General features: G+C 43.1%; 1 protein-coding gene across 7 annotated transcripts in view; it reads right to left on the bottom strand.

The window, feature by feature from the left end:
* The window catches only part of LOC115127490 (septin-9-like), a 197642-nt gene that overhangs the window by 18284 nt on the left and 164788 nt on the right, over positions 1–14570 (bottom strand). For all 7 annotated transcript variants that reach the window (XM_065010505.1, XM_065010508.1, XM_065010506.1 and 4 more), the window contains 5 exons: positions 11861–11989; positions 11592–11673; positions 9009–9146; positions 6348–6465; positions 2918–3013 (listed from right to left, as the gene is read on the bottom strand). In XM_065010505.1, the coding sequence (XP_064866577.1) occupies positions 2918–3013; positions 6348–6465; positions 9009–9146; positions 11592–11673; positions 11861–11989 (563 nt within the window). The remainder of the gene's footprint in view (positions 1–2917; positions 3014–6347; positions 6466–9008; positions 9147–11591; positions 11674–11860; positions 11990–14570) is intronic.

Genomic DNA, 14570 nt, shown 5'->3' with positions numbered 1-14570 from the left:
TGGATCAACAGGGACCTAAGTGTAATTTAACCAGGTTATCAACATGGATCAACAGGGACCTAAGTGTAATTTAACCAGGTTATCAACATGGATCAACAGGGACCTAAGTGTAATTTAACCAGGTTATCAACATGGATCAACAGGGACCTAAGTGTAATTTAACCAGGTTATCAACATGGATCAACAGGGACCTAAGTGTAATTTAACTAGGTTATCAACATGGACCTAAGTGTAATTTAACCAGGTTATCAACATGAATCAACAGGGACCTAAGTGTAATTTAACCAGGTTATAAACATGAATCAACAGGGACCTAAGTGTAATTTAACCAGGTTATCAACATGGACCTAAGTGTAATTTAACCAGGTTAGCAACATGGACCTAAGTGTAATTAAACCAGGTTATCAACATGGACCTAAGTGTAATTTAACCAGGTTAGCAACATGGATCAACAGGGACCGAAGTTTAATTTAACCAGGTTATCAACATGGACCTAGGTGTAATTTAACCAGGTTATCAACAGGGACCTAAGTGTAATTTAACCAGGTTATCAACATGGATCAACAGGGACCTAAGTGTAATTTAACCAGGTTATCAACATGGACCAGGATATCAACATGGATCAACAGGGACCTAAGTGTAATTTAACCAGGTTATCAACAGGGACCTAAGTGTAATTTAACCAGGTTATCAACATGGACCTAAGTGTAATTTAACCAGGTTATCAACATGGATCAACAGGGACCTAAGTGTAATTTAACCAGGATATCAACATGGATCAACAGGGACCTAAGTGTAATTTAACCAGGTTATCAACATGGATCAACAGGGACCTAAGTGTAATTTAACCAGGTTATCAACATGGATCAACAGGGACCTAAGTGTAATTTAACCAGGTTATCAACATGGATCAACAGGGACCTAAGTGTAATTTAACCAGGTTATCAACATGGATCAACAGGGACCTAAGTGTAATTTAACTAGGTTATCAACATGGACCTAAGTGTAATTTAACCAGGTTATCAACATGAATCAACAGGGACCTAAGTGTAATTTAACCAGGTTATCAACATGAATCAACAGGGACCTAAGTGTAATTTAACCAGGTTATCAACATGGACCTAAGTGTAATTTAACCAGGTTAGCAACATGGACCTAAGTGTAATTAAACCAGGTTATCAACATGGACCTAAGTGTAATTTAACCAGGTTAGCAACATGGATCAACAGGGACCGAAGTTTAATTTAACCAGGTTATCAACATGGACCTAGGTGTAATTTAACCAGGTTATCAACAGGGACGTAAGTGTAATTTAACCAGGTTATCAACATGGACCTAAGTGTAATTTAACCAGGATATCAACATGGATCAACAGGGACCTAAGTGTAATTTAACCAGGATATCAACATGGACCTAAGTGTAATTTAACCAGGTTATCAACATGGATCAACAGGGACCTAAGTGTAATTTAACCAGGTTATCAACATGGATCAACAGGGACCTAAGTGTAATTTAACCAGGATATCAACATGGATCAACAGGGACCTAAGTGTAATTTAACCAGGATATCAACATGGATCAACAGGGACCTAAGTGTAATTAAACCAGGTTATCAACATGGATCAACATGGACCTAAGTGTAATTTAACCAGGTTATCAACATGGATCAACAGGGACCTAAGTGTAATTTAACCAGGATATCAACATGGATCAACAGGGACCTAAGTGTAATTTAACCAGGTTATCAACATGGATCAACAGGGACCTAAGTGTAATTTAACCAGGTTATCAACATGGATCAACAGGGACCTAAGTGTAATTTAACCAGGTTATCAACATGGATCAACAGGGACCTAAGTGTAATTTAACCAGGATATCAACATGGATCAACAGGGACCTAAGTGTAATTTAACCAGGATATCAACATGGATCAACAGGGACCTAAGTGTAATTAAACCAGGTTATCAACATGGATCAACATGGACCTAAGTGTAATTTAACCAGGTTATCAACATGGATCAACAGGGACCTAAGTGTAATTTAACCCGGTTAGCAACATGGATCAACAGGGACCTAAGTGTAATTTAACCAGGTTATCAACATGGATCAACAGGGACCTAAGTGTAATTTAACCAGGTTATCAACATGGATCAACAGGGACCTAAGTGTAATTTAACCAGGATATCAACATGGATCAACAGGGACCTAAGTGTAATTTAACCAGGTTATCAACATGGATCAACAGGGACCTAAGTGTAATTTAACCAGGTTATCAACATGGATCAACAGGGACCTAAGTGTAATTTAACCAGGTTATCAACATGGATCAACAGGGACCTAAGTGTAATTTAACCAGGATATCAACATGGATCAACAGGGACCTAAGTGTAATTAAACCAGGTTATCAACATGGATCAACATGGACCTAAGTGTAATTTAACCAGGTTATCAACATGGATCAACAGGGACCTAAGTGTAATTTAACCAGGTTATCAACATGGATCAACAGGGACCTAAGTGTAATTTAACCAGGTTATCAACATGGATCAACAGGGACCTAAGTGTAATTTAACCAGGTTATCAACATGGATCAACAGGGACCTAAGTGTAATTAAACCAGGTTATCAACATGGATCAACAGGGACCTAAGTGTAATTTAACCAGGTTATCAACATGGATCAACAGGGACCTAAGTGTAATTTAACCAGGTTATCAACATGGATCAACAGGGACCTAAGTGTAATTTAACCAGGTTATCAACATGGATCAACAGGGACCTAAGTGTAATTTAACCAGGATATCAACATGGATCAACAGGGACGTAGCACAGGTGAGTGGAGCTATAAGCGGTAATGTGAGGGCTTATGGGTAGGGGCAAGTGGGTAAAGCTGTGGACAGATGTGTCAACTCAAATCACCCTGATCTTGTCATTAATCATCCGGTCCTCTGCGTCCTCGTCAAACTCCTTCTGGGGGTACACGTCGATCCCATTGGCCCGTAGCTCTTCCCTGATCTGGGGACAACAACAGTTCTGGGTGAGAGGTGAGTGTGAGACTGGCCTGGTAACACAGCCTCCCCACACAGATGGCTTCCTTCTGGAGCTGAAGGAGCAGGGTTAGGGGAGTGACCTCCATGAAGAGGGGAGAGGTTAGGGTAGCTCTGTGACTAGGGTGGAGACTGAAGTGTGTTTCTCATCCTCCACCGTGGAAAAGCCCCAGTCCATGGGATGCTGCTTGCTGGTCCCTGAGCTGGTTAACTGACTCTCATTTAGTCAGTTCTACAGTGATAGTTTTGTCGTCAGCGGCCTTACAATAAAACACCCAGCCTGCTGGTCCCTGCTATAAAAAAAGGTTGAGAAACACGACAAATGCATTATACACCCTTGCAGAGACTTGAATACATGAAGTAAAGAGGTTATGGGAACACACAAGCAAAAGCCCAACAACCGCAATTAGCCAGACATGACAAATCCTTAGGATACATAACAGTATTTAGTGAGAAATCGAGACCATCTGCACACTGCGTTACCCACAGATTTAGGTGGTGTTAACGTAAATCCCTTCACTAATCTCCCCCCAAATGTTCTGTTGAAACCAACGGCCCATCACTGTCCGTGTACACGTTTACAAACAGACAAGCACACACACACACACACACACACCACCCCCACACACACACACACACACACACCACCCCCTCACACACACACACACACCACCCCCTCACACACACACACACACACACACACACACCACCCCCTCACACACACACACACACCACCCCCTCACACACACACACACACCACCCCCTCACACACGTTAAACTTTTTCTATCCGTTCGTACAGAGCTTCCCTAATGAGAGGGACACTGGTGGGGATCTGTGAACATGGCTGCTATAATTACCTTGAAATGAATGCCTGCCTTTTTACTACAACAACCTGCCATTCCCCTACTTCTAATACTACTGCTGCATCTACTACTACTACAACAACCTGCCATTCCCCTACTTCTAATACTACTGCTGCATCTACTACTACTACAACAACCTGCCATTCCCCTACTTCTAATACTACTGCTGCATCTACTACTACTGCATCTACTACTACTACTACTACTACTACTGCTGCTACTACAACCTCCCATTCCGCTACATCTACTACTGCTGCTACTACAACCTCCCATTCCGCTACATCTACTACTACTGCTGCTACTACAACCTCCCATTCCGCTACATCTACTACTGCTGCTACTACAACCTCCCATTCCGCTACATCTACTACTGCTGCTACTACAACCTCCCATTCCGCTACATCTACTACTGCTGCTACTACTACTACTACTACTGCATCTACTACTACTACTACTACTACTACTGCTGCTACTACAACCTCCCATTCCGCTACATCTACTACTGCTGCTACTACAACCTCCCATTCCTTCTACATCTACTACTGCTGCTACTACAACCTCCCATTCCGCGACATCTACTACTGCTGCTACTACTACTACTACTACTGCATCTACTACTACTACATCTACTACTACTACTACTGCATCTACTACTACTCCTGTTGCATCTACTACTACATCTACTTCTACTACTACTACTACTGTTGCATCTACTACTACATCTACTACTACTGTTGCATCTACTACTACATCTACTACTACTGTTGCATCTACTACTACTACTACTACTACTGTTGCATCTACTACTACTACTACTACTGTTGCATCTACTACTACTACTACTACTACTGTTGCATCTACTACTACTACTACTACTGTTGCATCTACTACTACTACTACTACCGATGCATCTACTACTACATCTACTACGACTACTACTACTGCTGCATCTACTACTACTACTGCATCTACTACTACTACTACTACTACATCTACTGCATCTACTACTACATCTACTACTGCTGCATCTACTACTGCTGCATCTACTACTACTGCATCTACTACTACTACTACTACTACTACTACTACTACTGCATCTACTACTACTACTACTACTACTACTACTACTACTACTGCTGCATCTACTACTACTACTACTGCTGCATCTACTACTACTACTACTACTACTGCTGCATCTACTACTACATCTACTACTACTACTGCATCTACTACTACTACTACTACTACTGTTGCATCTACTACTACTACTACTACTGTTGCATCTACTACTACTACTACTACTGTTGCATCTACTACTACTACTACTACTGTTGCATCTACTACTACTACTACTGTTGCATCTACTACTACTACTACTACTGTTGCATCTACTACTACTACTACTACTACTGCATCTACTACTACATCTACTACGACTACTACTACTGCTGCATCTACTACTACTACTGCATCTACTACTACTACTACTACTACTACTGCATCTACTACTACTACTGCATCTACTACTACTACTACATCTACTACTACTACTGCATCTACTACTACATCTACTACTGCTGCATCTACTACTGCTGCATCTACTACTACTGCATCTACTACTACTGCATCTACTACTACTACTACTACTGCTGCATCTACTACTACTACATCTACTACTACTACTACTACTACTGCTGCATCTACTACTACTACTGCTGCATCTACTACTACTACTACTACTACTACTACTACTGCTGCATCTACTACTACATCTACTACTACTACTGCATCTACTACTACTACTACTGCTGCATCTACTACTACTACTGCTGCATCTACTACTACTACTACTACTGCTGCATCTACTACTACATCTACTACTACTACTGCATCTACTACTACTTTAACTCTTGGGGTCTGTGATCAAATATTTTTTTAAAGTTTCAGATCCACACCACATAGGAGGAAGTGATGTAATGGAGTCCACTGTGACCACATCAGCAGTAAGGGGAGAGGGGGAAGGAGACGGGAGAAGTTGGACAGAACTTACCTCTAGCCAATTCAAAATTGGGGGAGAGGGAGAGAGACAGAAAAGGAGGGAGAGACAGAAGAGGGAGAGACAGAAAAGGAAGGAGACAGAAAAGGAAAGAGAGACAGAAAAGGAGGGAGAGAGAGGATGACTCCCACAGAACTCCTCTCCAATCCAGAGCCTGGCTTTATAGGTCCTGACATCACAAGTACTCTATACACACAAAACATCCTCAGTGTTCTCTCATTGGACAGTGACCGAACGGGCGGCAGTGGCCAAACAACTTAAGAAACATTTCCTGTTGCTGCGGAGAACACAAAATATGCGAGAAAGAGAGAGAGACAGCATGCAACAAAAAAAGAGGAATTGGAGACAGATAAAGATGGAAGAAGAGAGAGAGAGAGCTCACCTTCTGTTTAAAGAAGTCCCTCTCCTCCAGGGTGAGCGTGTCTGCCTTGGCAATGACAGGAACAATATTGACCACCTTACTGAGACGCCTCATAAACTCCACATCCAGAGGTCGCAGACTGGAAGTGCGAGAGAGAGGGGGGGGTAATTGAGAGAGGGGCTTCATTTCACCTGTAGCTATAGCAGACCTGGGTTCAAACACTATTCAAAATGTCTCAAATACTTTGCGTATTTGCTTTAGCCTGCCTGAAGCGCCAGGGTTTTCACTTTTGAGACTTTATTGGTTCCGTTGCAACAGGCTAGCTCAATCAAGCCTGGCAAATGTATTATAAATGATCTCAAATAGTATTAGAACCCAGGTCTGTTTTATAGTTCTTGTTCAACGTTTTAGTGTTTATTTGGGTCGACAGTGTGATACATCCTAGAACCACCAGAGGGCGGTATCCTCCAAGAAATATACCCATAGCGCAGCTGTCTGAGGGCGACAAGCAGACATGCAGTACTGTAGATTCACATACATACTCTATGTACAAGCTAAACCTACTGTATATCTGAGACCCACCTCAGTCAGTGCGTGTCTGTCACTGTCAATTAAACCACACTGAGCCTTGAACTGAGCTGAGCCTTATCTGCCATTGAGCAGTTGGTTGGAGAAACCCAGTCTTCCATAAGTGTGAAACTCATCCGTCTGTGGTTTGTGCAGCTGACGCTGGCTCAGATCACTGCACTATAAACAACTGCCCATTGTTGATAAAGACCTTTGGGTCAGACAGATGAGCATGTGCATACACACACACACACACACACACACACACACACACACACACACACACACACACACACACGATACACAACCTCTGTTCTCATATCGATCCCATTAGAGTATTAAACATTAGACTAGAACAGTTGTTGGACATGTGACAGACATCCGCAACGCTGGAGGAACATGAAACGCTGCTCAGGTTATATCGGAGGGGCACAATATGTTAAGGCTCTCTCTCTTGTACATCACAACCACAGAAATGAGGGCAAAGCCAGCAGTCCACCACAGCACTGGACCCCAGACCATTGCAGCAAAGCGTAGAACCATCATGGGGTAGATGCAGAGGAGGAGCAGACATAACACAGGAGGGGAATTCAATTAAAGGGTAATAGCTGTATAGCGTAGCAACATTATTTTGGGGGTGGGGGGGGGGGGGGTCTATATGAATCTCAAATCAGGCCCAGATGTTTGAGCAGCAGAAACACCAGAGACAGAAACTTGGAGCAGGGAGGCAAACACAGGCATTTGTTTCAAGTCCTGGCGAAAGAGAGCGAGAAAGACATTTTTTCCAGTCATGGAAAACGGGTGTTATGGGACGTGTTGCAACTCGCTGCCTGTGAAACAGGAAATGGATGGGGGTCTGGAAGAGTAAGTGTTTCCACATCTGTGTGTCCCTCTGAGCTGCAGGAGCAGAGGAGGATCCACTACAGGTCAATCCAGAGGAGGATCCACTACAGGTCAATCCAGAGGAGGATCCACTACAGGTCAATCCAGAGGAGGATCCACTACAGGTCAATCCAGAGGAGGATCCACTACAGGTCAATCCAGAGGAGGAGGAGGATCCACAGGTCAATCCAGAGGAGGATCCACTACAGGTCAATCCAGAGGAGGATCAATCAATCAGAGGAGGATCCACTAATCAGGTCAATCCAGAGGAGGATCCACTACAGGTCAATCCAGAGGAGGATCCACTACAGGTCAATCCAGAGGAGGATCCACTACAGGTCAATCCAGAGGAGCAGAGGAGGATCCACTACAGGTCAATCCAGAGGAGGATCCACTACAGGTCAATCCAGAGGAGCAGAGGAGGATCCACTACAGGTCAATCCAGAGGAGCAGAGGAGGATCCACTACAGGTCAATCCAGAACGGTGGTGAGGGGTCGTAGAACATGAGCTGTACGTTCAGACAGACACTCTGAGACTAAAACACGTACTCAGAGAATCCCCATTCTGTCCGGGAATCTGGCCCATACATAGGCTGTATATGTTACACAGAAGGGCACAGTATGACGTTGGACATCATATCTGATATTTGAATGGCAGAGCATGGGGCATTAGATTGTTGTTATAACTAATGTGTATCAGAAAGTCATGCCAAACTCACTGTGTCCTCCTCCTCTGTTTTCTGTTCTGATGATTCAGGGCTATTTGAGTAGGACTCTCCCTATGACTCACTGCTTATCTAACATAAATCACTTCACTCCCTCTCTCACTCTCTCTCTCCTTTTTAAATCTCCCAGTTGCATATTCTCTACTGTTCAGGGACAGCAGGGGGCAGCAGCACTGTTGCACTGACACTGTGCATGTGTGTGTATGACAATTATTGTGATTGATTACATGCCATTTTTGATCACTCAAAAGGCATGACAACTGTATAGGACGATAAAAAGTGGAAAATCCAAAGAATGAAGTTTAGCTAATAATCAGCTTGACACTCTCCCAGCCATATCTAAACATTCACCTGAAACATTCCACACATTCATCCCCTTCACAAGGTGTGTGTGTGTGTGAGTGAGAGTGTGTGTGTGACAGTGTGTGTGTGTGTGTGAGTGAGAGTGTGTGTGTGTGTGACAGTGTGTGTGTGTGTGTGTGTGTGTGTGTACGCATTCCTGCCTCACCAGTGTCCAGTAGGGGGTATGAAGTAAATACAGCAGTGAACCCTTGAGTCTGGAATCCTCTTCTTCCTGTTGATGTTGATCTCCTCCTGAAGGTACTGCTCATACTGGGCATTAATGAACTTCATGATGGGCTGCCAACTGTGGAGGGAGGGAGGGGAAGAAGACAGGAAGTGGAAGGAAGGGGAGAGGCAGATTAAAAGAGAAAAGGGGAGTTTTGGGGGATGGATAGGGGGAGACAAGTGAGAAAGACAGGAAGAGGGAGAGAAAGAGGATAGATGAGGTCATACACAGACAGTACTGTGTACACTAGTCATCTAGATGAGATGTATGGGGTAAGCATTTCTATTAACGAGAGAGAGCGACAGTACCACTCAAAAGTTTGGACATACTTATTTATTCAAGGGTTTTTCTTTATTTACTATTTTCTACATTGTAGAATAATGGTAAAGATATCAAAACTATGAAATAACACATACGGGATCCTGTCAAAAACTTTTTAAACAAATCCGTATATATTTTATATTTGAGATTCTTCAAAGTAGCCACCTTCTGCCTTGATGACAGCTTTACATTTTTATTGTTGTTGGTTACTACATTATTCCATTTGTGCTACTACATAGTTTAGATGTCTACACTATTATTATACACTATTACTTCTTACATACACCTTAGCCAAATAGATTTCAACTCAGTTTTTCACAATTCCTGATATTTAATCCTCTTAAAAATTCCCTGTCTTAGGTCAGTTAGGATCACCACTTTATTTTAAGAATGTGAAAAAAACTAGTTTTAGTTCCGACTTCAACTGTGTGTGGATACACACACACACACACACACACACACACACACACACACACACACACACACACAGGATAGATATATACTGTTGTCGGAAGATTACATACACTTGGGTTGAAGCCATTTTCCAACCACTCCACACATTTCTTGTTAACAAACTATAGTTTTGGCAAGTTGGTTAGGACATCTACTTTGTGCATGACACAAGTCATTTTTCCAACAATTGTTTACATACAGATCATTTAATTTATAATTCACTGTAACACAATTCCAGTGGGTCAGAAGTTTCCATAGACTAAGTTGACTGTGCCTTTAAACAGCTTGGAAAATTCCAGAAAATGATGTCATGGCTTTAGAAGCTTCTGATAGGCTAATTGACGTCAATTAGAGGTGTACCTGTGGATGCATTTCAAGGCCTACCTTCAAACTCAGTGCCTCTTTGCTTGACATCATGGAGAAATCAAAAGAAAACAGCCAAGACCTCCAATTTTCTTTTATAGAACTCCACAAGTCTGGTTCATCCCTGAAAACAATTTCCAAAAGCCTGAAGGTAGGTACCCTGTTCACCTGTACAAACAATAGTACGCAAGTATAAACACCATGGGACCATGCAGCCGTCATACCGCTCAAGAAGGAGACGTGTTCTGTCACCTAGAGATGAACGTACTTTGGTGCAAAAAGTGCAAATCAATCCCAGAACAACAGCAAAGGACCTTGTGAAGATGCTGGAGGAAACAAGTACAAAAGTATCCACAGTAAAATGAGTCCTATATCAACATAACCTGAAAGGCCACTCAGCAAGGAAGAAGACACTGCTCCAAAACCACCATAAAAAAGCCAGGCTACGGTTTGCAATTGCACATGGGGACAAAGATCGTACTTTTTGGAGAAATGTCCTCTGGTCTGATGAAACAAACATAGAACTGTTTTGCCATAATGACCATCGTTATGATGTTTGGAGGAAAATGGGGGAGGCTTGCAAGCCGAAGAACACCATCCCACCCGTGATGCACGGGGGTGGCAGCATCATGTTGTGGGGGTGCTTTGCTGCAGGAGGGACTGGTGCACTTCACTAAATAGATGGCATCATGAGGAAGGAAAATGATGTAGATATATTGAAGCAACATCCCAAGACATCAGTCAGGAAGTTAAAGCTTGGTCGCAAATGGGTCTTCCAAATGAACCCAAGCATAATTCCAAAGTTATGGCAAAATGGCTTAAGGACAACAAAGTCAAGGTATTGGAGTGGCCACCATCACAAAGTCCTGACCTCAATCCTATAGCAAATGTATGGGCAGAACTGAAAAAGCGTGTGCGAGCAAGGAGGCCTACAAACCTGACTCAGTTACACCAGCTGTTAGGAGGAATGGGCCAAAATTCACCCAACTTATTGTGGGAAGCTTGTGGAAGGCTACCTGAAACGTTGGACCCAAGTTAAACAATTTAAAGGCAATGGTACCAAATACTAATTGAGTGTATGTAAACTTCTGACCCACTGCGAATGTGATGAAAGAAATAAAAGCTGAAATAAATACCTCTACTATTATTCTGACATTTCACATTCTTTAAATATAGTGGTGATCCTAACTGACCTAAACAGGGAATTTTGACTTGGATTAAATGTCAGGAATTGTGAAAAACTGAGTTTAAATGTATTTGACTAAGGTGTATGTAAACATCGGACTTCAACTATATATACACATAGATAGAATATATCTATGCACATAGAAATATAAGCACATTCTAAATATAACATTTCAGCTATGGATTGTACTGTTACTGTACCAGTTCTCGTTGTTGATCTGATCCCCGAAGCCAGGCGTGTCGATAACAGTTAGTTTCATCCTCACCCCCTTCTCCTCAATGTCTGAACAGAGACAGACACAATTAGACTGAATACAAGCACCTCAGAGGCCAAATGTACCTCAGACTGTAATCACAACACAGGGTAGACTGAGTAGAGGGTGAGATGGATAAAGTGAAAGATGTAGCTAGAGAGGTGCAGAAAAGAAAGAGTGAAATAAACAGTATGAGTGATATTTTCCTCCTCTCACCGTGGCTGACAGATTTGATATGGATGGTCTTGGGGATCTTCTCCTGGGACGTGGCCTGCACTGACTTACGGCTCACCTTGGACTTGAACAGAGTGTTCATCAGAGTGGACTTCCCTAGGCCGCTCTGCCCTACACACACACACACACACACACACACACACACACACACACACTGAATGTCAAACACATTGGTAATGCAAATAAATACAAAGCCACAATTGATATTTTAGTCATCTAGCAGACCATCTTATTCAGAGTTACTTACAGTAATGAGTACATCCATTTTGATACTTTTGATTGGTACTGGTCCCGTGGGAAACAAGCCCACAACCCTGGAGCTGCAAGCCCCATGCTCTACCAACTGAGCTAAACACAATAACGTAGAAACTCTACAATGAAGGTAAAACAGTAGCCCAGGCCTCGATTTAAACAAATACCCTCTCATCTAGTGTGACTGTACGGAATAGACTACTCTCACAATGGTGGACTTCCTCTCACCTTTCTCCAGAACAGTCACTCTTCCCACTAACAGGTTCATTCCAGTGGTGTAATGACTGACGGGCCTCATTATTTCACACTGAGACAAACAGAGTTTAACACCAGAGCTGTTCCAGCCGGTCACAGACACTCAGGGGAGAAAGAGGCTATTTCACAAGGTTTTGGCTGCAGTGGAGGAAAAGTTACAGGTGTCTTCAGTAAGGCCTCCCCGCCGAACACACACCTTACGTCAGTGCCCTTTTCACCATTCTCTCCCTCCCTCCCACTCCCTCCCTCACTCCCACTCTCCCTCCCTCACTCACTCCCACTCCCACTCTCCCTCCCATCCATTAAAGTTGGCCTAAAGGAAATACATGTCCTTTCGGGGCTCAGACCTGCAGTCTGGGGAAGAGCTCTGCTGTCAATTAAACCACACTGAGCCTTGAACGGAGCTGAGCCTTATCCGCCATAGAGCGGTTGGTTGGAGAAACCCAGTCTTCCATAAGTGTGAAACTCATCCGTCTGTGGTTTGTGCAGCTGACGCTGGCTCAGATCACTGCACTATAAAACTGGCCATTGTCGACAAAGACCTTTGGGTCAGACACGCACCATAAGTCTATGACACACACACACCTCCCCCTGTTCTCTTATCTCTCCTAATACAGCAGGGTTCCCCAACTGTAAACTCTGTTTCATTATTGGACATAAACAAAGCCCAGTCTTCTGTCCAGCTCCAAGTGGTTTTATGGGGGGAATCTGTTCTAAAGTCTTCCCATAATAGAGATGTATGTGATCGTATACAAATGTAAGCAAGGTTTGAAATGATTCTGTTTTAGTCTAATATTATATCACTTTTGGCTTCTTGCTGTCCATTTACAGTCTACAAATGATTTATAATGATGTTCCGGGCCCCATGACCATCCGCTCAAGAAACAAAAGTCCGGCGGCTGAATCTAGTTGATGATCCCTGCAATAGAGTATTAAACAGACTGGAACAGCTGTTGGCAGGACATGTGACCACCATCTGCAACGCTGGGTAGACATGTAACCCTGCAGTCTGGAGAAGAGCTCTGCTCTATCAGCACTGGAGAGGAACCAGCTGGAGAGGTGTGTGTGTGTGGGGGGGGTCAGAAGATAGAGGACATGGGAGAGATAGATTGAAAAGCTGGACTAGATAGAACCCTGAACATTCTAGAATTAGGGAAGAACATACTGTGCATGGACCCAAAAGATTGCCTGTAGCAGCTGACTACCGCCAACATCAATTTTGGCCCCTGGGATCAACTGTGGGTTAACGAGGGAGAGTGTAGTGTTTATGACCCCTGGACAGGTAACACACACAGTTTAGTTCACTGTCTGGTTAAGTCAACACAGACTGGAGCTCAGGGCCTCTGGTGTTTTTAGTAAGTGTTCACGCACGCACGCACAAACACGAGCACACACACACACACACATACACACACTAAATAATGGAGGTTTATATGTTGAAACTTCATTTGGGATTTAAGGCTTCAAACAACTGATTAATGACCGGGCCCTCAGTGACTTGACTTCTGACCTCTAACATTATGGGAAGTAGTACAGCATCGTCCCTTTACAACACATCTGTGTTTGCTTCGGACCTGAACAATCAAAGCTTTCCAGAGAGCCTCTCCAGTGTTTCCACCAAGTACACAAATTAACCACTTACTGTACTCCAATCAAAAACCATTGCCATACAATACATTTTTGATTATTAATTTGTTATGAAAACCCAAATTGCCTGTTTGGGGACCGATGTGATTGTTAAAGTAGAGATGTGCACTATCCAGGCCAATACCAACCCTGTGCTCATGCTGTTGAAGTCCCATACCAGAGGCACTGTATCACATTTTTTAGGGGTCTAGAATTCCCCTGAACGGTTGGTATGAGTGGCTGAGCCTGAAGAGGGGAATCCTGTGAGCTACGGGGCCAAGGTCAGGGTTCAGTGGGATGAGCTGTAGACATGCTACAGTGTTGATACCCCTAGCTGAAAGGCTGGACCCAAAGACCAGCCAGATTGTGGAGAGGAAGGACAGGGTATCAATACAACAATACAGGTGTATTAAACATTAGTAACCATCTCAGAGTAGGAGTGCTGATCTAGGATACATTCTGCATTTGAGATAATGAATCAGATTGTTATAGACAGGGAAAAAGTTCAAAAGTTTGGGGTCACTTAGAAATGTCCTTGTTTTCCATGAAAACATACATG

Source organism: Oncorhynchus nerka, linkage group LG26, assembly GCF_034236695.1.
Source record: "Oncorhynchus nerka isolate Pitt River linkage group LG26, Oner_Uvic_2.0, whole genome shotgun sequence".
Classification (NCBI taxonomy): domain Eukaryota; kingdom Metazoa; phylum Chordata; class Actinopteri; order Salmoniformes; family Salmonidae; genus Oncorhynchus; species Oncorhynchus nerka.
The sequence above is the reverse complement of the archived record's forward strand: the minus strand, read 5'-3'. Positions and strand labels throughout refer to the sequence as shown.